This window comes from Sorex fumeus, unplaced genomic scaffold (assembly GCF_029834395.1).
Source record: "Sorex fumeus unplaced genomic scaffold, SorFum_2.1 ptg000265l, whole genome shotgun sequence".
NCBI lineage: Eukaryota > Metazoa > Chordata > Mammalia > Eulipotyphla > Soricidae > Sorex > Sorex fumeus.
In genome coordinates this window covers 3,044,717-3,066,793 of record NW_026606322.1, presented here as the reverse complement: position 1 = coordinate 3,066,793, position 22,077 = coordinate 3,044,717, and the positions used below count along the sequence as shown (strand labels likewise).

At 37.0% G+C, this 22,077-nt stretch overlaps 1 protein-coding gene across 2 annotated transcripts in view; it reads right to left on the bottom strand.

Moving 5' to 3' along the window:
* The window catches only part of GSK3B (glycogen synthase kinase 3 beta), a 192,587-nt gene that overhangs the window by 31,628 nt on the left and 138,882 nt on the right, over positions 1-22,077 (bottom strand). For both annotated transcript variants that reach the window (XM_056109321.1, XM_056109322.1), the window contains exon 8: positions 8,555-8,650. In XM_056109321.1, coding sequence (XP_055965296.1) covers positions 8,555-8,650 — 96 coding nt within the window. The remainder of the gene's footprint in view (positions 1-8,554; positions 8,651-22,077) is intronic.

The window sequence follows — 22,077 nt, the reverse complement described above, 5'->3', positions numbered from 1 at the left end:
ATTTTCAATTTATGAGAACTAAGAAGGATCAGGCCACCGCGGATTATTCTCCATTTTGGATTGACTTCCCTGCTAAAAAGATATTTTGCTGACATTCTCATTATCTTAGGACTCTGCAGGAAATTGACAAATCACTTCAGGAGTGCGGGTATAAACTTACTTTTTCTATTGTGGGCTTTGCCCCCTATACCCTTGCACCCACTACGTATGAAAAATATAAAACGTTCTTTTCCCCTTTTTGGAAAAACTCCCTAAAAAATCCTTTATCTGAGCACTACAAATTCAACACGGTTCCATCTTCAAATATGCCCAATTCACCCACCAAAAGCTAAACAAAAATATGCACAATAAGCAATACAACTAAGGGACAGTCACAGTTACAGGTGACATGCATAGCAATATAGTATACCAACACCTAGGCACAACGGAGCCACGTACGCCAGGGAGGTTGCAGGGTCTATTATGTCTAGGTATTGAGAGCAGATATTGGCAGAACTCACCAGTAGCTGTGAATTCCCTTGGCTATTCTAAGAGAATTTTACATTCTTTTAGGATAGTTTCCAGTGGGGGAATTAAATTTTGCAAAAAATAAATAATCCGCGGATTACTTTTAGTCTGCAGACTAAAATTTAGTACACGGATTAAAATCCGGCCCATAAGAATAAAAATCTCTCATGAACTAAAACACAACCAGGTGGACAAAAATAGAAAACCAGACTAAAAAGAACTGAGAGCACAAAGTAAGACTCAAGTGGGCCAACTAACAATTAGTGAGCAGACTAAATATGGCCAGGCAAGTATGCAGCTAGGCCACGAAGAGCCCAAAACACCCCCTGCAAAAACTAGAAACAAAAGTAAACAAAGAAAACAGAACAGAACAAAGCAAAACATAAAAAATAAAAAAGAAAGAAAAGAAAGAAAAGAGGAAAAAAACTGAAAAGAACCAAAACACTGACATGAACTTTTAAGTGATTCGACTACTACCTCACCTGTGCAGCAACTCATTTTCTTAAATTGAAAACAAACTCTCATCACAAATACTAGTCCATAGATGAAACTAACAGAAAAAAGTTACGTTTTTCAAAAAGTCTCTGTGGTATTGAACAAATCCAAATGAGTCCTTAAACTAAGAATTATTAAAAATAAATTTGCATTTGGATAACAACAATGACAGAGGCAATTTTCTCCTTACATATCCTAGAAAAGACTTGGCCATCATGTTTCAAATTTCAACCCAGACCTAGCTGTTAGGACTGAAATTTAAGCCCTTTAAAATAACCATTTATAAACAGTCATACATATATTATCATAGTAAGACCTATGATTGATTCTCACGGCCATCAGCACCCAACAATTCTACTGCATTGAGCAGCTAACTACAGGAATGTAAAAATACTACGGACAATAATAATCTAAGCAAACACAGAACAAGTGCTCTGCCTGCTCTGAACAGGTGCTCTTCTCTCATTTTCACTGTGATAAACGTACAACACAGACACCATGCCCTGATCATACACAAAATATACAAGCACCCAATGTTAAAAATGGATAAATGGATAAACTGTGACTTCTATAGAGCAAACCCAATACTGGCTCTTAGTAATCTATGAATTGTATAAATTATTTATTATTTGTAAAACTAAAACAGGACCGAAAGCGAGACATTCATTATCAGTTTATTAAGTAGTTAATTATGTTAAGAAAAAAATGCAAGTCTAAGTGTACATCTATAACACAATTTATAAGAAAAACAATCCTTTTTTGGCTTTGAAAAAGCACTTAGAAATTTTAGCTGCACTAATTGAAAGGTTTATTGTTTTTTGAGCTCTATTACGCTGCAGTAAAATTTGTCCACCTAATTATCATTTACTGATAAAAAGGCTAATACTGAAATGTGACTTATTAAATGCCCATTTACACAATTTAACTCTCTGTTGTTCTTAAAAGTTACTGTAATCAGGTTATTTTCTTAAGAATACAGAAATATGGGGCCAGGATAGCACTTGCATTGCACGTACGAGGTCCTGGATTTGACCCCTAGCATCACAAAAAAACAGGACAGACTACAGGAATATTTCCTTTCATCCCACACATCTCCTCATTTTAGAGAAACTACCCTGAACTGCAATGACTCCTACTGTATTTACATCTGACCAAATCAAATTCTACTATTAGAGCCCATCCATCCTAATCCTTTATAATCTTTAAATCAGCTTCCGACATTTCCCTCTACCACTTTCACCAGTACCTATTCATAATATCTACACATCTCAGAAAATCCAGATCACACAATCAGTATGTTGTTCAACACTTCCTTTAAAAGAGTCAGCTACGTCACCAGCTTTCTGCAAGAGCAAAAAATACACATTTCACTTCTTTTGTATTCTTTCTGGTACTCAGCACAATACCAGTTACATAGAGAAATCGACTTTAAAAAAATAGATAATAAATTAAAAAAAGAAAAAAAGAAAAGACTTTTGCCTTCTTTTCAATCCATCCAGCCCTGTCTCCTATCTCCCACAAAGTTATCTGGAAATTTAAATCTATTTTTCTTTTTAATATTATACCCCTCTCATATGCATTAACCACCCCAATAGCATGATTATAATGTGCAGTTTGCAGCAAAAAAAGGGGAGAATATAGACATTATAAATAAAAAAATGAGAAAGCCAACTCATGTAGGAAAATGGATATTAGAAAGTACGTGATTATTTTAGCACTAATCAAATGCTAGGCAGAAAAATCATAAATAACACAGTATATGAATGAAACAAATGATAACAGACTAAAATAATGTTCATGGCAGAGTAAGTAATAATGTAGGAACTGGTTCACCTAAGCAATAGAACAGATGACAAGTGACAATTTCAGAATCCGAAAAAAATCCCCAACATATTCTTATGCTTTCTGGAATACATGTGAACAAAATTAGTAAGGAAGAGCTGAGAAAAAGTAGTAGGAGAGTGACCCTGCATAAAAAGTTTGATAGCAATTTCTATTTTGTGTTAGCTAGACACTCTGAAGGCATTTTTAGTTACGTGTTAAATTACAGTTCAAAGAGGCTAAGTTTATTACATTTTGGAAAAAACAAAAACAAAAACAAAACAAAACAAAAAATAGTATCGAGGACTTACGGAAAAAGACGCATGATTTTGGAGAAAATGGTAACAAAAAAGTTCAGCAGTTTTTTAAAATTTATCTTTAATCACAGAGGATAATAATCAAAACTTGTTTCATCTAGTCTGATGACTGATATAACCTCAGAATTTTAATTATAGTTTTGTTAGCTGGAAATATTAATTTACTTTGAAGCATGTGAACTGCATTCAAGAAGTCTGTGAGGATTAATTTTTGTCAATACTTTCTGTAATATTTAGCCAATGACCTATAGTCTCATATATTCTACTGATATATCCTATATGTAACTATTAAGTAACGATCATATAGGACAAAAACTGATAAACACATTCTGAGGTAACTGATATCCATTTATTACCATTGTAAAAGAAAAGTTAGAAGCAGCTATATTATTCATCATATGACTTGAATTATATGATAGAAATAATCATGGAGAACCCAGATAAATTAAAAAATATTTCATGGGAGAAATGAGGTCTTAAGAAAAAGCTAACGAAAGGAGAGAGAGAACAGAGGGGAATGCCCTGTCACAGAGGCAGGGTGGGACGGGGTAGGGGTGTGGGGTGTGGGAAGTATACTGGGATCCGTGGTGGTGGGAAATGGGCATTGGTGGAGGGATAGGTATTTGAGCATTGTGTAATTGAAACCCAAGCACAAAATTTGTAAGTCTACAACTGTACCTCATGGTGTCTCACTAATAAAAATTTAAAAAAAAAAGAAAAAAAGAAAAAGCTGAAGACTTACTAATCAGAATAGCAGCATTCTAAATGAGAGAAAGGGGGAGACAGCAGAGGAGGAAATGGGTATGACTTCTCTGGCCGGTAATTAGGAAAGCAGTTTGATTATATAGAATTATTCAGCATGACTGTATGGCCCCTTCAAAATGAGCTACAAATAGGGCAACACTCAAATATGTAGGTACGAAATTAAACAGTTCAGGATCCAGGGGATTTTAATCTCTATTTCACTATCCAATTATATCACTTTGAATTTCATTACTCTGAAAGAATATACATGTGTAAATTGACCTCAGGACCGAAAGCACAGTGGTAGGGCATTTGCCTTACAAGCGGCCAACATGGCCGACCCGAGTTCGATTCCTCCGCCCCTCTCGGAGAGCCCGGCAAGCTACCGAGAGTATTCGATATGCCAGACACAGTAACAACAAAGTCTCCAATGGAGACGTTACTGGGCCCGCTCGAGCAAATCGACGAACAACGGGAGGGCCTTTACCTTTTAACTATAAATTCTCTGCCTATATGCATTTGAGGATGAAAGAGCTAGGGAGATTCAGAAAGTGAGTTCTATGGACTGGATGTCTCAGGAAAGGGTTAGAAACAGGATAAGAACTAAAATTTCAATTTTCTGGAAAGGAAAAGTAGAGGCAATTAGGAAAGAATGTCTACAATCTATCACACAAATAGGATAGGGATACTTTTGAGGTGAAGGAATGCAATCAATAATTTCACGGGCCTATGATCAATCTTGTTACATTATTTCAAATTTCCTAAAGCAAGAAGAATTAGAGTAATTTTAAATAGGAGTGACAGTATCACACATGCTTTGAAGAAAGGTAACTGGCAGCAATGAGGATGTAAACTGAAAGACAGAAACCAGGAGGTAGGAGGTTGTTTTAACAATTTTATGATATGTGATAGCCTAAAGTAAACTGGCAGTAAAGAAAAACTGCAGAACTATAACAGAATATTTGCAATTACTCAGAACTAAAATGAAAGAAGCCTTTTACTGCATATCTTGCGTGTATTTTCAAAAGAACCCAGAAAAAAGACACAGGCTCTTACCTTACCAAACCAAGTCCAATCCTCAGGCACAGAGAGCAGTTGTGCTCAAATTAGACCCTTACTTGATTTCTAGTAGATATTGTTTGATATACTTTCATGTATATCATGTTCTAATACTTTCATACACTAAACGAAGAACTTCAACGTTCTTCTCCCAACCTACAATTTCTAATCTGCAAATTCCCAGTCTACTTTTGAATCATTTCCTTTCGCTTCCCAGGAATTGTTACCCGTCTCGACTTTTCTGAAGTGGGTGGGGGATGGGTGTGCTCTCAGTGAAATCCTGGGGTGCTTTAGGGGCCATGAAAGCAAAGCCAGGTCCTTGCACACACAAACTATGTATGCCAGTCCCCGGAACTATCTCCCTCATCTGTCTTTTATACTTTAAGTATAAACTCAAACAGGTTTTTATCATTTCCATTCCCACTTAAAATAAAGATTCTTACTTTAAAACATTAGCATCTATTTTCTTCCCTATTTAAACCAAAAGTCAACAAATTATACTGCTCCAGCTAGATAACAGGAGGGCCACTTGGTGGATTTTTATATCATCAAGAATCCTGCCGTACATCTTTTTTTTTTTCTTTTCGCTTTTTGGGTCACACCTGGTGATGCACAGGGGTTACTCCTGGTTCATGAACTCAGGAATCACTCCTGGCGGTGCTCAGGGGGGCCACATGGGATGCTGGGAACTGAATCTGGGTCGGCCGCGCGCAAAGCAAACGCCCTACTCGCTGTGCTATTGGTCCAGTCCCCCTGCTGTACATTTTACTGATTTCACAAACTATGTATGCCAGTCCCCTGAGCTATCTCCTTCATCTGTCTTTTATACTTTTAAGTATAAACTCAAACAGGTATCTTTATTGTTCCCAGTCCCACTTGAAAAAGATTCCTACTTTAAAACATAAGCATCTATTTTCTTCCCTATTTAAACCAAAAGTCAACAAATTATACTGCTCCAGCTATTAGATAATAGGAGGACCACTTAGTGAATTTTTATATCATCGAGATCCTGCTGTACATCTTACTGGTTTCATCCCACTGTTTTATTTTTGTTTGCTATTTTTTCCTTTACAACTTAATCCCTTTACCTTAATGTTTTCATGAAAAACATATTTTTGTCTCAATCTTTACAATGACTGCCTATCGTCTTGAAAAGGCCAGCATTCAATTAGAGGGATACAGCTATGCTACAAACACTGCAGTGCTGAAGATGGGAAGCTTAGCATACCTACAGCTTCAGGACATGGGATGTCAGAGAAGAAGACAATAAAAAAGGAAAAAGGGCTTTTGTTTCAGGATCCTTGTTTACCTCCCAAGATAAGCATGCTTTTTAAAAAACACAATATTGGCTGTCAAACATAAAGGAATATTTTGCAAATAGCTATGCACTATCATAATGAGGAAAAGGAGACAAAATTCCCCTAGCAATGTAAATAGTAGCATTTTCCCGATAATATCTTAGGTGAGTACAATAAGGAGAAACTAACATAATATACTTATTACACAACCAACACATACAAAATATGTGTACGCACACTATATGAACTAAGAGTTCAAAGTTTTAATAGACAAAACTGGTATGAGAACTGAGTCATTCACATAGTACTAGAATGAAAAGCTAGATAAAACAAATGAAAAGGATTTATATAGATTATTCAAATCTGAAAAGCATTCGTGTAAGATATAGAGAAACACTGGAATCTTAGAGGACAAAGGAAATTTTAAGACACAAATTCATTATAAACGGTCAATCAGTCATATTTTAATCTATTCCTTAGGTTCCATCCTGTTTAATACTTGAACTGAAGAGGGAAAATCGAAGTGAGGGAAAGGGCAAATATGACAACACATTTTTACTAGTGACTGTCTTGAAAGACAGAGAGAGAGAGAGAGAGAGGAGAGAAAACAAACAATTTTATGACCTCAATTTCAATTTTATGTTGGTCATAAAGTTCATATCAACAGTTAATACTAGGATGACAAACAGTGAGGTTAGACTACAACAAAAAGCTTTATTTATTTTTAAAAAAACATGATTACTAAAGAAAATATGGAATATGAAAATGCAGAACCAAGAAAACAAAATCACCAACACTCTTCTCATCTATATTATTTGTCAGCAGTGTGAAATATATTTTTATGTCTTGATTTAATATACAGAATTCTTTGTTATTCTTTAACATGACAGAAATCATGGTACACAACAAATCATTTGTTATAAACACCTAAACTTGAATAAACTTTGGAAAATTTTATCCAGTCTCTAAATCCTTGTAAGTCATCCAACAATTCTTTGAATTTAAAAATGTGATGCGTATTTTTTTTAAATACTAAGGTTATTAAACACTTTTTGACCCAGATTCAAAATGAAATTGAAGTGAAAAAAAATCAAGAAGTAGTACTTTAGACTATTCCGAGTTATTACAAAATTTAAAGGAGAGGGTAATATTTTGTTTTCTTGGTTCTACATCTTAAAACCCTGGTACTAAAATCTGACATTGTCTGACTCTAATAAATGATTAGTAAAAAGAGAACTGTAGTAAGAGTTACAACTTGAAGAAAAGTAACTAAAATCACAATAAGATCGAGAGAGAAGTCAAGAGAGAAAGAGAATTGCTCTGACTCTAAAAATGTTATTTTATCTGTAGTCATAAATTACTTTTCCTCTTAATATCCAAGATCTACAACCAATTATACAAACTATTAAAAAGTTAGATCACATTTTTAAATACAGAAAATTTTACTTCAAATGTACATTAAAAAGAGTATTCCTAACTCACAAAAATGTATAATGAAATGCAAGCATATGGCGAGAAAGGTACATGGCAAGTAACTAGAAATTCAAAAGAGCTGTAGCAGCTAGAAATATATATTCTAAGTTATTAATCTTATTAACAGTTGACTTTCTTCCTTTCTACACTCTTAATTTCACAAAATTTAACTAGATTAAAAGAAATAAACCCTTTTAATTAAATCTCTTAAAATCATTTCAAAATCACATCAAAAGAAAACAAGTGTTCCTGAAAATAAGTAAATATAGGTCTTAAAACATTGAGATGAAGAGTTTGCAACTGCTAACAACATCTTATTAATATATAAAATGCCGTCAATATATACTGCTAATAAGATTATATCTACTTCTGTTCCTGCTTCCAAATCAAAAATAGGAAAACCTACAAATGAAGAAAAAATAAATCACAAAATAACATCTATAAAAATATCTATACATTTCAAGTTAAAATAAAAATATATGCAAACTATTTTCACATATATATGCAGTAAAGTAACATTTTAATGTTTAAAAAGTTGCTTTCTGAATTTTTAGTCAAATTTATATATAAGATCCTATTTCTAAAGAAATTCTTCACTTCACAGTGATAGAAGTATACTTGTCTCTTCTACATAAAAGAAAATAACCTAGCTGATTATAGGAAATCAAGAGAAATAAACTACTGCAGTCAAGAAACACTGACGTACTACTTGTCTTTTCATATAGAACTACTCTGTACCTTGTACTCAGGCAGTTATCTAGTTTCAAAATAGTTTAAGAATAATGAGAAAGATCAAGTTAATTGATAATATGCTTTATTAAAAAACCTCTTATGACTCACCTTAGTCCAAGGATGTGCCTTAATTTGAGGAAACTTAAATTCTGTGTAGTTTGGGTTCATTTCTCTAATTTGTTCCCTGGTTGGTGTTCCCAGGACCTAAGGGGGAAATGCAAGTTATTGTTGCAATTTTCTGTACACTCAAATTATATTCAATGTTTTCATGTACTAGTTTCATAGAAAAAATATATTACAGTTAAAAAATATGTAATTTGTTAAACAGAACAGATTTTGAAAATACTTTTAACTTATATTTTACTATAGATTGCAAGCTCTTATACTTTTATAATGCTATATCAGAACTGTAAAGAGATTAATAAAAACAAACATTTTCATTCTATGGTAAGATGCAAAGACTACATCTGAAATGAGACCATCTTTTATTTTACTTGGCAATGTTCAGATAAATACTTTATTATCAATAAACCAGTGAGAAGAATCTTCCTCAAATGAAGTCATTAATAATTCCATTTCATCACTGAATATTTTATTGTCTTCTGTTTTCAACAGATGGGAGATTCAAATAATAAGGGTTCCTGTTATCATGAGTTTACATATTTGTGTGCAGAAAAAGGAACAACTACAACATAAGATAACAACAACATATTGAGTAGTAATGGTCACCAGGGTGAAGCAGGATTGGATGGATGAGCTCGCACTGCTGGGAGATGACTGCAGCTACAAGAACTCACTGCAGGATCAGTTCACTAAGATCAACACCAATGACCAGGTGAAAAGTGCCAAGAGGAATGTGCTATGGCTGAACATCAGAGAAAGCACAGCACTTGCCTTGTATGTGGCCAACTCAATTTGATCCCTGCCAACCCCAAATGGTCACCTGAGCCTGTTAGGTGATCCCTGAACTCAGAGCCAGGAGTAAGCAGAGTCAGGGGGGCACCGCTGAATGTGGCCCCCAAGCCTAAATAAATAACTCCTTTTAAAAAGAAAGAAAAGGGGTATTTCTTCCTGCAAGTCAGTAATTCCCCGGCTATTCTGGGTACCCTGTGCCCTGCTCATTCAAGCCCTGGTCACGCAAAGCCGAGGGTCAGGGCCCTGCCTGGAACCCCACCCCAGGAGTTGCTGTTCTTCCTTGCACAGCTCTAACAGAGAACCAAGAGAGCAAAGACTCACCCACCCAGACTGCAACAAGCACTATGGGAAACCTGTGTATAACTCCACCTTAATGAGCAAAGACAGCAGCCCTGAAGATTCAACCAGAAACACCAGCTATATAAACTCTCAATGAGGGCTTTAGAGAGGAAATGTTGAGCATGCTCAACGAACTCAAAGAAACAATGGCACAGACAGCAAATAAAACACAAGAAAAATGAGAACACTACAGTCAGAAATGACAGAACTAAAGAATTTGGCAGTGATATGAAAAACTCAATGGAAGACTAGAGGCAACTTTAAGGAGTTAATGCCATTGGCCAAGCAAACAGAAACAAAGATAAACATATGGGATTAGGTTAAATTAAGAAACTTCTACACATCAAAGTAAGCAGGAACAAAATACAAAGACACCCCACAGACTGGGTGAAAATATCTGCTCTCACTTATCTGATAAAGGGTTAATATCCAAGTATACAAAAGCCCAAAAGACTTGTTTGGCATTATTAATAATCAGGGAAATGGAAAATCAAAATAGCAGTGAGATATGCCTCACACCAGAAGGACTGGCAAACATAAAAAAGAACAAAAATAACCAGTGCAGGGGAAAAGGGACCCTCATTCACTTCTGGTGGGAATATGACTAGTCCAGTGTTTCTGGACATTCCTTAAAAATCTAGGAATTGATTTTACATTTGACCTAGCAATTCCACTTCTTGGCATCTACCCCCAGGGACCAAAAGCACAACAGAGAAAAGACATTTGCACCCCTATATTCTTGCAGCAATTATCCACAATAGTTAATATCTAGAATAACCCAAGTATCCAAGAACAGATGACTGGTTAAAGAAATCTATGGTATGCATACACAATGGAATATTACTCGACCATAAAAAAGATGAAGTAATACAATTTGCTGCTATGTGGATGGATCTAAAGAGTACCATGCTGGGAGACAGAACAAAATAGAGAGAATGAGACAGAACGACAGAACAAGACAGAGATAGGACAACATAGAATGACCTCTCTTATATGTGGGATATAATGAAACATAATACTGGAATAATAAATGCCCAAAGCTAACAGAAACAAGGAACCTGAGAACTGGTCTTCAATAGAAAGCATGCCACTTGGGGGTTGGGGTGGGAGTGGTAATTGGACAGGGAAGGTACAATGAAAGGAGGGAAATGTTGAACCAGGAGGGAGAGAGGAGGATGAAAGGCAGTCAGTTGTTATACATGAAACTCTATTGCCAAAGTATTGTAAACTAGTGTCAAAAGTTATTTTTCAAAAGGTGCCTCTCAGAGAGGAAGGCAGGAGGGGCTTGCCTTGGGTGCAGTCAACCAAGGTTCAATTCCTGGCATCCCACATAGTCCACTGAGTCCCCCAGGCGTGGTCGTTGAGTGCAGAACCAGAAGGAAGCCCTGAGCACTGCCAAGTGTGCCCAAAAACAAAAAAATGAAGAAATGAAAAGGGAAGGAAAGAAAAGGACTGAACAGCTGAGTTCTCATAAAAGTAAAAAAAAAAAACTCAATCTTTCTGAAAAACGAAAGAGAAAAGGTTGGAAACCAAGAGATTCCGTATTCAGTGAGAATATCCTTCAAAATCCCCAAACAAAAGCTAGATGAGTTTGTCACCAGATTTTCATTACAAAAAAGTCCTTCAGGGCTGGAGAATCATCAGGGCTAGAGAGTTGGTAGGATAACTGCTTGCAAACAGTCCACAGGGATCTGACCCCTGAGCACTTCTGGTTGTGGCCCCCAAATAAAGAATTCCAAAAGCACTTCTTATCTAGCACAAAAAAGTACTTCTTACCTAACATAAAAGATGTTAGTGGTAGAAAATGGTATGCTCATTTTATAAATTTGCTCGAGCGGGCCCAGTAACGTCTCCATTTTGAGACTTGCTGCTACTGTGTTAGGCATGTTGAATACAGGCGGGTGAGATACTCTCGGTAGCTTGCCGGGCTCTCCGCGAGGGACAGAGGAATTGAACCTGGCTCGGCCGGGCCAGCTGCGCGCAAGGCAAACGCCCTGCCACTGTGCTATCGCTCCTAAAAACAAATCTTAGAATTCTTTAGATTTTAAGATAAAAGCATTTCCTCCCTCCAAACTTACACTAAAGAGGGGTACTTTGTGTGTGTGTGTGTGTGTGTGTGTGTGTGTGTGTGTGATGCACGTGCATGCGCACGGGTGGGGGGGTGCTGTCCCCCACCCCCCTGGTGGCACTCAGGGCTTCCTCCTGGCTCTGCATGCAAAGATCACTCCTGGCAGGGCTCGGAGAACCACTGGGATGCCAGGGATTAAACCCGGGTTGACCACTGTATGTGAGGCAAGTGTCCCACTAACTCTTTGGAACCGAGAGAGAACATCCGTAAAATGTTTGTTTCTGGATTTTGTTTACTTTCTGTAACTTACTGTAAATGAAACAGAAATGGAAAGGAAACAGAATCTAAATGTTTATGTACCCTATAAGTAAGATATGTTACCTGTATCTAATGAAAAGGGGGGGTGTTAAAAATTGAGAAGAGGGCTGGAGCAACAGCACAGCGGGTGGGGCGTTTGCCCAGCAGGCCGCCAACCCGGGTTCGATTCCCAGCATCCCATATGGTCCCCTGAGCACTGCCAGGGGTGATTCCTGAATGCAGAGCCAGGAGTAAACCCTGTGCATCGCTGGGTGTGACCCAAAACACACACACACAAAAAAATAAAATAAAAATAAATAAAATTGAGAAGAGAGAGTATTCTCTGATCTCTATTCTTAGTACAAGAGCTTTCTGCTTTCTTCGCCCAAACATTTGATCTTTTGGTATGCGATCATAGAATACAGGTGGAGTGGCAGTGGAAAAATATAAAGAATCAAAGTTCAGGCTGCCATGCCTCCCAAAGATGCTATTCACATCCTGTGATAAAGTCATTCATTTCATTTGTGCCAGGCCTCAACCACATTTGCTGTAACTTTTTTTTCACTAAATTATGTGAAGTTATAAGGCACTGATACACATCAAAACATAAATTAGTATGAGGGGAGGAAGAGAAAAAGTAATCAAGAATAATCTTTAAAATATAACTATTTCCTCCGTCTTTTTGGCTTTTTAACGGCTTAACACTAGAGGTCGCCAAACATCAGACATAGAGTTGCAGTATGCAGTTTTTAAAGCAAGACTGAAATAAAACAAATCCCATTAGAAACGTTACTTCTCTGTTTAAAACCGTACAGTAATTTACACTACCTGCACTATAGACTAATGAATATGTATTATGCCCACAGATCTGGCTTTGTCTCTTCCTGTAAAAACGTTCAGAATCTAAAGGTCAAACCAAAAGGAACAGAATAAGCCCAAATTTCCTAAGCATCATTGCCCTTCTTTTGAAATTTTCCTTTTCAAGTTTCAAGGTTCAGCTTCTCCTATGAAACCCTTTCCAGATAGTACCATCTCCAAAGAGACCATTTCTGCTTTTTACTCTGCTCAGAATTCTGGAATAACACTATTGTTTCTTTCATTCTCTCTGTCAGTAACTTGAAGGCAAGTACTTCTATGTTCTATCTTGCCTAATATCCAACCAAACCTGTGCTCACTAAATATATTTTAAGAAGTATGTAAACTGAAAGATGACCCAACATATATAATGAAAGAATTCTGTGAAAGTTTTAAAAACAAGAAAAAACTTAAAGTAAAATAGACAAAAAAAATGTATACCATACAGTAAGAAACATGTTGCATGGTTGAATAACCATCTTCATTCTTTTTCTGGCACAAAATAACTATTTATTCAATATGGTCAACTATCGGGCTGGAGCGATAGCACAGCAGCAGGGTGTTTGCCTTGCAAGTGGCTGACCCGGCTGAGCTGGGTTCGATTCCTCCGCCCCTTTCAGAGAGCCCAGCAAGCTACCGAGAATATCTTGCCCACAAGGCAAAGCCTGGCAAGCTACCCGTGACGTATTCAATATGCCAAACACAGTAACAACAAGTCTCACAATGGAGACTTTACTGGGCCCGCTCGAGCAAATCGATGAACAATGGGAGGGCACTGCTACAGTGGTCAACTATCAGGTTGTCTTTCTATATGATAAATGTGAAAAATTACAAAACTGAGTTATTTTACTTCAAAATATTACTATTCTACTAACACTGAAAATACTACTATATATTTTCACTTCCAGAGGACTGATAAAAATGTTTTTTAACTCTAGTATTTACCTCCAAATTGCAGGTTTTCCTTTTGAAAATTCACTCATATTATATGTAACCAAAATACTTAACAGATGCAGATTTTATCCAATTTGTACCTCTCCTCCATAACATATTGAAGTTTTGGTATAGAAGCTTTTCTTTTGTGGTAGTTGTGGTGCATTTCTTTCTTAGAGTTTTTTTTTTGAAGTTCCAAAGGAAAATGAGGAAAAAAGCTATAGCTAGCAAAAGTAAAACAAATCTTAAACTACCATTAAGAACTTCAGTGATACAATGGGAAAAAATGTGCAAGCTGTCATGTTATCTGAAAACACTAAACAACTTGGTTAAAGTACTTCAGGGAGGCTGAACTAGTTAGTATAAAGCAAGGATGCTTTTAAATATCCTTTTTTTTTTTTTACTGTACTCCGTTTACCTTATGACATCTGTCAATCTGATTAGGTCCTGCTCCCTTTTAGGGCCCAGACTGACAGAGATACAAATATGAGAAATTTACTCTAGAGTCTTTTACAACACTATGGTCAGAGAATACTGCCTTCTTTAAGAAATAGTGGAAATAACAAATCTATTATTGCTCCAACAGGCAGAACATTCTCACTGTCTATTTTTAAAAAACAACAGCTTTATCAAGATGAATTTCTTATAAAATTCGTTCCTTTATACAACCCAGTGTTGTTTTTCTAAGACAAATACCATATATCTATTTGAAAAATCATACACAAATGAAGTGTACAGGACCAGAGGGATAATGTCAGTGTCAAGTGGAATGTCTCGCATGCAAGCTGACCCTGTTTTGATCCAGGTGTCACATATTTATTTCCCCAAGCACTGCAGGACGCAGCTCTCAAGGCCCCTGAGCAGAAATGAATGGGTAATATCAGTCACTACATGGCCCAAGTAGTACAACATCTCTGGGCCCTTGCAGTGAACCACAGGCTGAGAACCCCGTAACTGCTTTTGTTTTTTTAGGTATTTGTACTTGTAGATGTACATCTCTGATACTAATTTTAGAATATGCTCACAACTCAAAATGGAACCCTGCAACATGTAGCTGTTTATTTTACGTGCCGAGATCCTGACATCTGCAGAAATGTCATCAGAGATCTGCTTATTCTGTTCGTTTCGCATCAATGGCATGTGGCCCTTTTCCCAGGCATACTAGTGATGGACCATGTGATGCTGTGGTTCAAATATAGGGGTATGGCATGCAAATCACACTCTCAAGTTCTTTGAGCAATATCCCAAGCCCTTGTACAGTTATTGTATCTGGTATTTGGGGTTTGGAGACACGCCGAAGGTGCACAAGGATCATTTTTTCGTTGTAAGCTCAGGAATGAACCCTGCTGGTGATAAGGGGACCATAGCAGTGCTAGGGATAGAACCAGATTCAGCTCAAATACCTGTTTATCAGTTTATCAGATAAATGAAATGTTTCTACTTTTTTTGTTGCTACAAACATTTGTATACAAGTTTTTGTGTGAAAATAATTTCAATTTTCTCTGCCATACATGCCTATAAAAGAAATTGCTACGTCATATGGCAACTCAGTGTTTTAATAGTTTAAATCATTTTTTGGTTTATATCATGTTATAATTCCATTAAAAACAAGACAATTTTAATCTCTCTATATTTTTATTTTGGTCATCCTAGTGAATGTGATATAATATACTGACTTATTTTTCTCTGCTATTACTTTTTTTTTTGTGAGGGGGATGGAGGGCATACAGGCACTGCTCAGGGATCACACCTGGCAGGGAGACCAAATGGGGTGTGTCCCAGGAATCAAACCAGAGTTGGCCACGTGCAAGGCAAAAGCCTTACTTACTATATTTCTCTTTCCCATCATTTCTTTTCTTATGCTTTATTAGTCATTTGCAAATCTTCCCTGGAGAAATGTAAATCCTCCCTTCTGATAATTTGTGTGTTTTTTAAAGGGACTGTCTTTCTATTGCTTGTTTTCTTATATTAACTCTGAATTGAAGTCCCTTGCCATACATGATTTGCAATAATGTTCTTACATTCTGTGAGTTGTCTTTTACTTCCTTGATATGCTGAATGAAAAAGTTCTTGATTTTGATAGAGTTCAATGTATCTATTTTTTTTAAACATTCCTCATCATTTTGCGTCACACATATCCTCAAGGTCTATCCACGCTGTCACAAATGGCGGGATTTTCTTCTTTCTCATGACTGAATCAATTATTACAGTGCATGATGTCTCAAATGGAAAGTAGGAGTCCTCCAAATTTCTTTTAGACTAATGGTCATCATTTCCTTCTTGAATTATTTTATACTTGGAAAAAGGTGTTCTCCTCCCATCCCCTGCCATTAGGTGACTATTGTTTTGTTTTTGCAAAGTAACAAAAATAGAAGTAATTCTTTAGTGATCCATAGTTAGAGAACTCAAAACATCTTTCTCAGTGAAATCTCTTCCAAAAACGAATTGAAGAAAGCTCTCTATTTCCCAAACTTAACAAAACCAAAACCAGCTACACTCTTTACTGAGAAAAGTAAATATTTTATATACAGTTGACCCAAGATCAGGGTCCTATGTGAATCCCTTAAACTATAGGCCAAAACTTTTTCTTTCTATATTAAAAGTATAAAAACTGGCTTCACAAATTTATAAAAGGGCATTCAGTATACTTTCACAGTCCAAAAAATTGCTCTAAGAGAATCAATGTTATACTGTTTTTTACTATTCAACTGTTAATCATTACTCTTAAAACTTGTAACCTTTAACAAAAGAGAAAACAGATTTAGTTAGAGTGAAAAGAATTAAGAAAATCTAAATAAGAAAATCTGAACAGGCTTATAAAAGTACAAAGAATTTTATCCTAAGAAAGCAAATATTGAAAAGACTAAGACATAGAACATTCAATATAAATGAGACATGAATTCATTACTGAAAATGTATACACTCCCTTAGCAAGCTAGGAGTAAGGTTGCCCCTTAATGGAGGGCAACCACAAGCACCATGAGTAAATGCTATACTCAATGCTACATTCTGAGAAATTTGAACTGTCATTTAAAGAATCAACAAAACTGGTTTTAAGGCTATAAATTCCCTGAACTGTTGCCTGTAACTGAAGATTTGTATCTTTCCTTCAGATCTGGATGATGATCTAGATGTATAGTTTTCTTGGTGAGATATTCATTTCACTGAGTTTTTATACTATACTCTATTCAAATCTGGCTTGTAGAGTCTCATTTGATAGACTGCTATAAATCTTAAGAGATTTCCTGAATATATAACTTGCTTTACTGATCTTGCTACTTTTAATTTTCTGTCTCAATCTTTGGAATTTTTCATTTTGAGTACAATGTGTCTTGAAGTTTTCCTAGTTGGGTCTGTTTTCATTGGGATCCTTCTGGTCTCTTGGATCTCGGTGCCTATAATTCTTAAGTCTAGGAAATGCCTCCCTAGGATTTCTTTAAATATTGTTTATTCATCTTATTTGCCCCGTCCTGTTCTTTAGGAACTCCCATGATTCTTATATTGTTCCTCCTGAGCTCATTCCTTAGTTCTCTGGTAGCACTGTAGCACTATCCTCCCGTTGTTCATTGATTTGCTCAAGTGGGCACTAGTAAGGTCTCCATTGTCAGACTTGTTGTGTCTATTTTTAGCATTATCGAATACATCATGGGGAGCTTGCCAGGCTCTGCCATGTGGGCGGGATACTCTTGGTAGCTTGCCGGGCTCTCTGAGAGGGACAGAGGAAATCAAACTCAGGTCGGCCACCTGCAAGGCAAATGCCCTACCCACTGTGCTATCACTCCAGCCCAGTTCTCTGGTACACTGTACATTTCTTTTATAGACTCTTTACCACTTCCTGTTGTTTTCTGTTTCCTAATTACTCAGCTTGGTTAACCTGTAGTTTAGAGCTTCTGTTAAGTGTTTTAAATCACCTACCAAACTCTTTCTTCACTTTTGCTTGCAGTCCTTTCATTTCAGCAATCATTCTTCTGCAATGTGGGCTATACTGATTATCCGTGCTCTTCTTTGATCTCATTAAACATCCTCACAATGGTGAGCTGGTTAGGGCTGTTTGAGCCCTCTGTTCTTCTGTTCACTCACTGAGTTTGGTGGGCTTCTATATGTTTTCTTCACTAGGTTTGCTGTGTTCTTACTGTGCTGTGAGTATTGTGAAATTAGAAAGAGCTATTGCACAGCCAAGCACTTCAGGATTTGTGGAGCTAGGTCCCTTGATACAACAGTGTTGGGGTTTGGGGACCGGTGTACCTAGTAGAAAGGAGGGGAACCTGCATGGTTTTTTTCCTGAAAAGGCCCCAGAGCTACCAGCTGGACAAATGATCTACCTGAGAGGTGTGGTGGTGTGCAGGGTTTTGAAATTACAGCAATATAATTTTTAAAGAAAGAAATCAAAAGCAAAAAAATAAAAATTCTTCCCTTTCGCTTTTCTTAAAATCTAACTTTCCAGTGTTTAATGATTTTACATGTATTTTTGCTAATAGATGCCTTAAGAAATAAAGTTCATCTACTTAGTTGCAATAATATAATAAAATATATAGATTTTGTGGTTTTTCTACTTTCAAATTCATGTATCTTCTGCTAGAGATCTGATTTTATCAGCTCTTACCTGTGTAAGGGCTATATAGAGATCTAAATTGAGCAATAATCACTAACAAAATTAAATAATAGTTAAGTAGAAGTGTTTTACAAGGGAAAGTAACTTTAATTACCTTGAAAAAAATGTTTATTACTACATTAATTTAAGTATCTATAAGTAAGTTTACATCATGGTTTTCTAAAACATTAAATACAATTTTAAAAGACTATATCCAAAATCTAGAATATATACTGAAAGTCTAACATCAAGAGGTGAGACTACTTCAGTCTACTCTAAATTCTTTGATAAGAAAGTAATGGTAGGACTGGGAAGATACCTAAGGTAGTACAGCGAATACCAGTACTTCCTAGTAGTGCCCATGGTAACTCATGGTCCACTTCCATTGTTGGCATGAACAATGTGCACGTGTGCATGTATACACACAGCATTAAAAAAAAAAAGACCAGAAACATGGGCTAACTGCACGCATTTTATTTCATTCCAAGTCCCAGAACCACAGTCTGAGTAGCCCCGGGATTGAACCCTGAGCACCAAGCTGGAAGTGGTCCCCAAATCAAGTAATAAATATTTAGATATTTTAATTTTATTTTTTGAATTTAGGGCCATATCCAGCATTGCTCAGGGCTTGCTCCTAGCTCTGCGTTCAGGGATCATTCCTAGCGGGCTTGGGGTAACGTAAGGGATGTCAGGGATTGAACCCATGTTAGTCACGCACAAGGCAAATTCCCTACCTGTTGCATTATTGCTCTGCTACCCAATAGCGATAGCACAGCGGTAGGGCGTTTGCCTTGCACGCAGCCAACATGGCCGACCCGAGTTCGATTCCTCTGCCCCTCTCGGAGAGCCCGGCAAGCTACCGAGAGTATCTCGCCCGCATGGCAGAGCCTGGCAAGCCACCCGTGATGTATTCGATATGCCAAACACAGTAACAACAAAGTCTCCAATGGAGACGTTACTGGGCCCGCTCGAGCAAATCGATGATCAACGGGAGGGCCTATACCTTTACCCAATAAATAAGTTATTAAAAACCCGTATTTAGGGGTCAGAGCGATAGTACAGTAAGTAGAACCTAGGTTCTATTCGAAGAATCCCATTACTCCTGAATCTGCCAGGAGTAATTCCTGAGTGCAGAGCCAGGAGTAACCCCCAAGCACTGCCAAGTATGGCCCAAAATTTTAAAATACCCATATTAAAACCAAAGTGAAATAAAAAAAAGAAAGCAACTTTCAAATTATTTGCAAATGTTTATGGCAGTCTTTACATTGTAAGTATGTACATGGAATACTAATACATTTAACATTTGAAATCCTACAAAATTGATGACTCTGTAGTAAATGCTTTTCTTTTTTCTTTGTATTAGTGTGCCTGTGTTGTTTGCTTGGTCTCCTGCACTACTGTGTAAATATCCAAACCATAGAGTCAACAACACTGAAATCACAGATCCCAAACTTTAATAACCTAATGTAAAAGATGCCTGTCAAGATGGCAAGCTGGGGTGGAGGTGGAAGTGGTGTAGGAGAGGGAACCTGGGGACACTGGTGGAAGAACTGGTGAAGGAACAGTGTATGTCAAAAACCCAACTATGAATGACTTTGTAACTCAGGGGGCTTTAGTAAAATGAAATTTGGAAAAAATAAAAGCACTATTATAAAGAAAAACAAGAAGATCACCTTTTTAAAATCTATGATCGATAGTAGAGATATCAAAGGACAAAATTTTTTTTCTTTTACTGTTTTGTTTTGGGGGCACACCTGGTAATACTCAGGGCTTACTCCTGGCTCTGCACTCAGGGATCATTCATAGCATGCTTGGGGACCACATGCAGTGCCAGAGATTGAACCTGGGTTGGCCACAAGCAAAGAAAATGCTTTACTTTGTGCACTAATGCTTTGGCCCACATTTTATTTCTTACCAGACAATTTGAACTACATCAGGTATTACTTGTAGTTACAATATTTTTAGGAAAGAACTTAAGAAAGAAAAATTATCAGTTGAGAAGCCCTGACTTGAATTTCTACTTATTTATAAATTCATGAAAACCCAAATATTTCATTCGGATACTAACTGGTACAATAAACACATTAACATGCTACTGTGGTCATATTACAAATAAAATCAGCATAAGAAAGTTAAGTGTTTCTCTTCATGCTTAGAAATTATTTTTTTCATGACTTTCAATTCTATTCTGCTTTATATTTTAACCTTACAGATAACATATTTTAATTTTATTCTAAGTATTTTGCAAGATTTGCCCCCCACCCTGGTTTTTGATTGAACTCTGGGGTCACTCCTGACTGTGCTTCATAGGGGATAAATTTGCAGGTCCGGTACATGAAGTAAATGCTCCTACTTATTGTGTTCATCTTCCCCACCCCAGAGGGGAGGGAGGAAGATATAAAATGTTAGCTAGAATGAGATAAAATTGGCTCAGCTTATAAAAATCATACTAAAAAGTGCCATAAATTATTTAGATAGATATTTCAGTAAATATGTATCAGTATACAAAATATTTATCAGTCACACTGCTTTTTCTTATTTCTGGGTAATTCCAAATTCATGAATAAACAATGATCTGGTTGTATAATTCAATGAGTCTTTATTGAAAACTATTTTGGTGCCCTGAACTATTAAAACAATAAAACTGCTTTGAGTTAATAAAATTATGAGGTAAAAATAATTCCAAAATTATACTGTTCATCAGGTTTGCTATGTAGTTCTTCATATTCTGTATAAACTCAGAAAATGATTTATTTTACCAGGGGAGAGTAATTCTGTAAATATTTTGAAGGGCTGGAGCGATAGCACAGCGGTAGGGCATTCGCCTTACAAGCGGCCAACATGGCCGACCCGAGTTCGATTCCTCCGCCCCTCTCGGAGAGCCCGGCAAGCTACCGAGAGTATTCGATATGCCAGACACAGTAACAACAAAGTCTCCAATGGAGACGTTACTGGGCCCACTCGAGCAAATCGACGATCAACGGGAGGGCCTTTACTTTTACTTTACTTTTTATTTTGAAGGACTAAAATGGAGAGCAGACTCAGGTTTCTAAGGTAATGAGACAGATGAAGGGGAGAGGACACTCCTGAGAAGGCCAACTCTAGTTCTAGAGTGTGTAGGGAAGTGAGTGACAGAGCTGGGCTGGAGGGGAAGAACACACAGTCTCTGTTGTCCCTGGAAAGCCAGGGGACACAACTTGAAAGTTTCATTAGGGATGTAAATGTTAAGATGCTAAGCTGTCTATTCAGTTAAGCACATGGCCCGCCTCTAGGTGTCTAGGGTCAGAGAGTAAACATGCCACAGCTTCCATAACATTTCTGGGCAGCAAGAATGGTGCCCAGATCTGCCAACTACAGCAGAACAGACAGGGTCTACCTAGTTAAGAAAGGCTGAACAAACTGGGCTCACTGCTACCCTTGGACATGCACACACCACAATTCCTTGGTCAATACGGCCTCATTTTGAAACTGCTGAAAAGGAACCTCCAGCTGTTATTAATCTAGTGTACACCAGGTGATAGTCCAACAGACCAACTCAAACTCATCACATTAGTCATCTTTCAGACCAACTTAAATACAAAGTGCTTTAAGAACTTTGGGGCACTCATGAATTACTTCATCCAGTGTCACTGA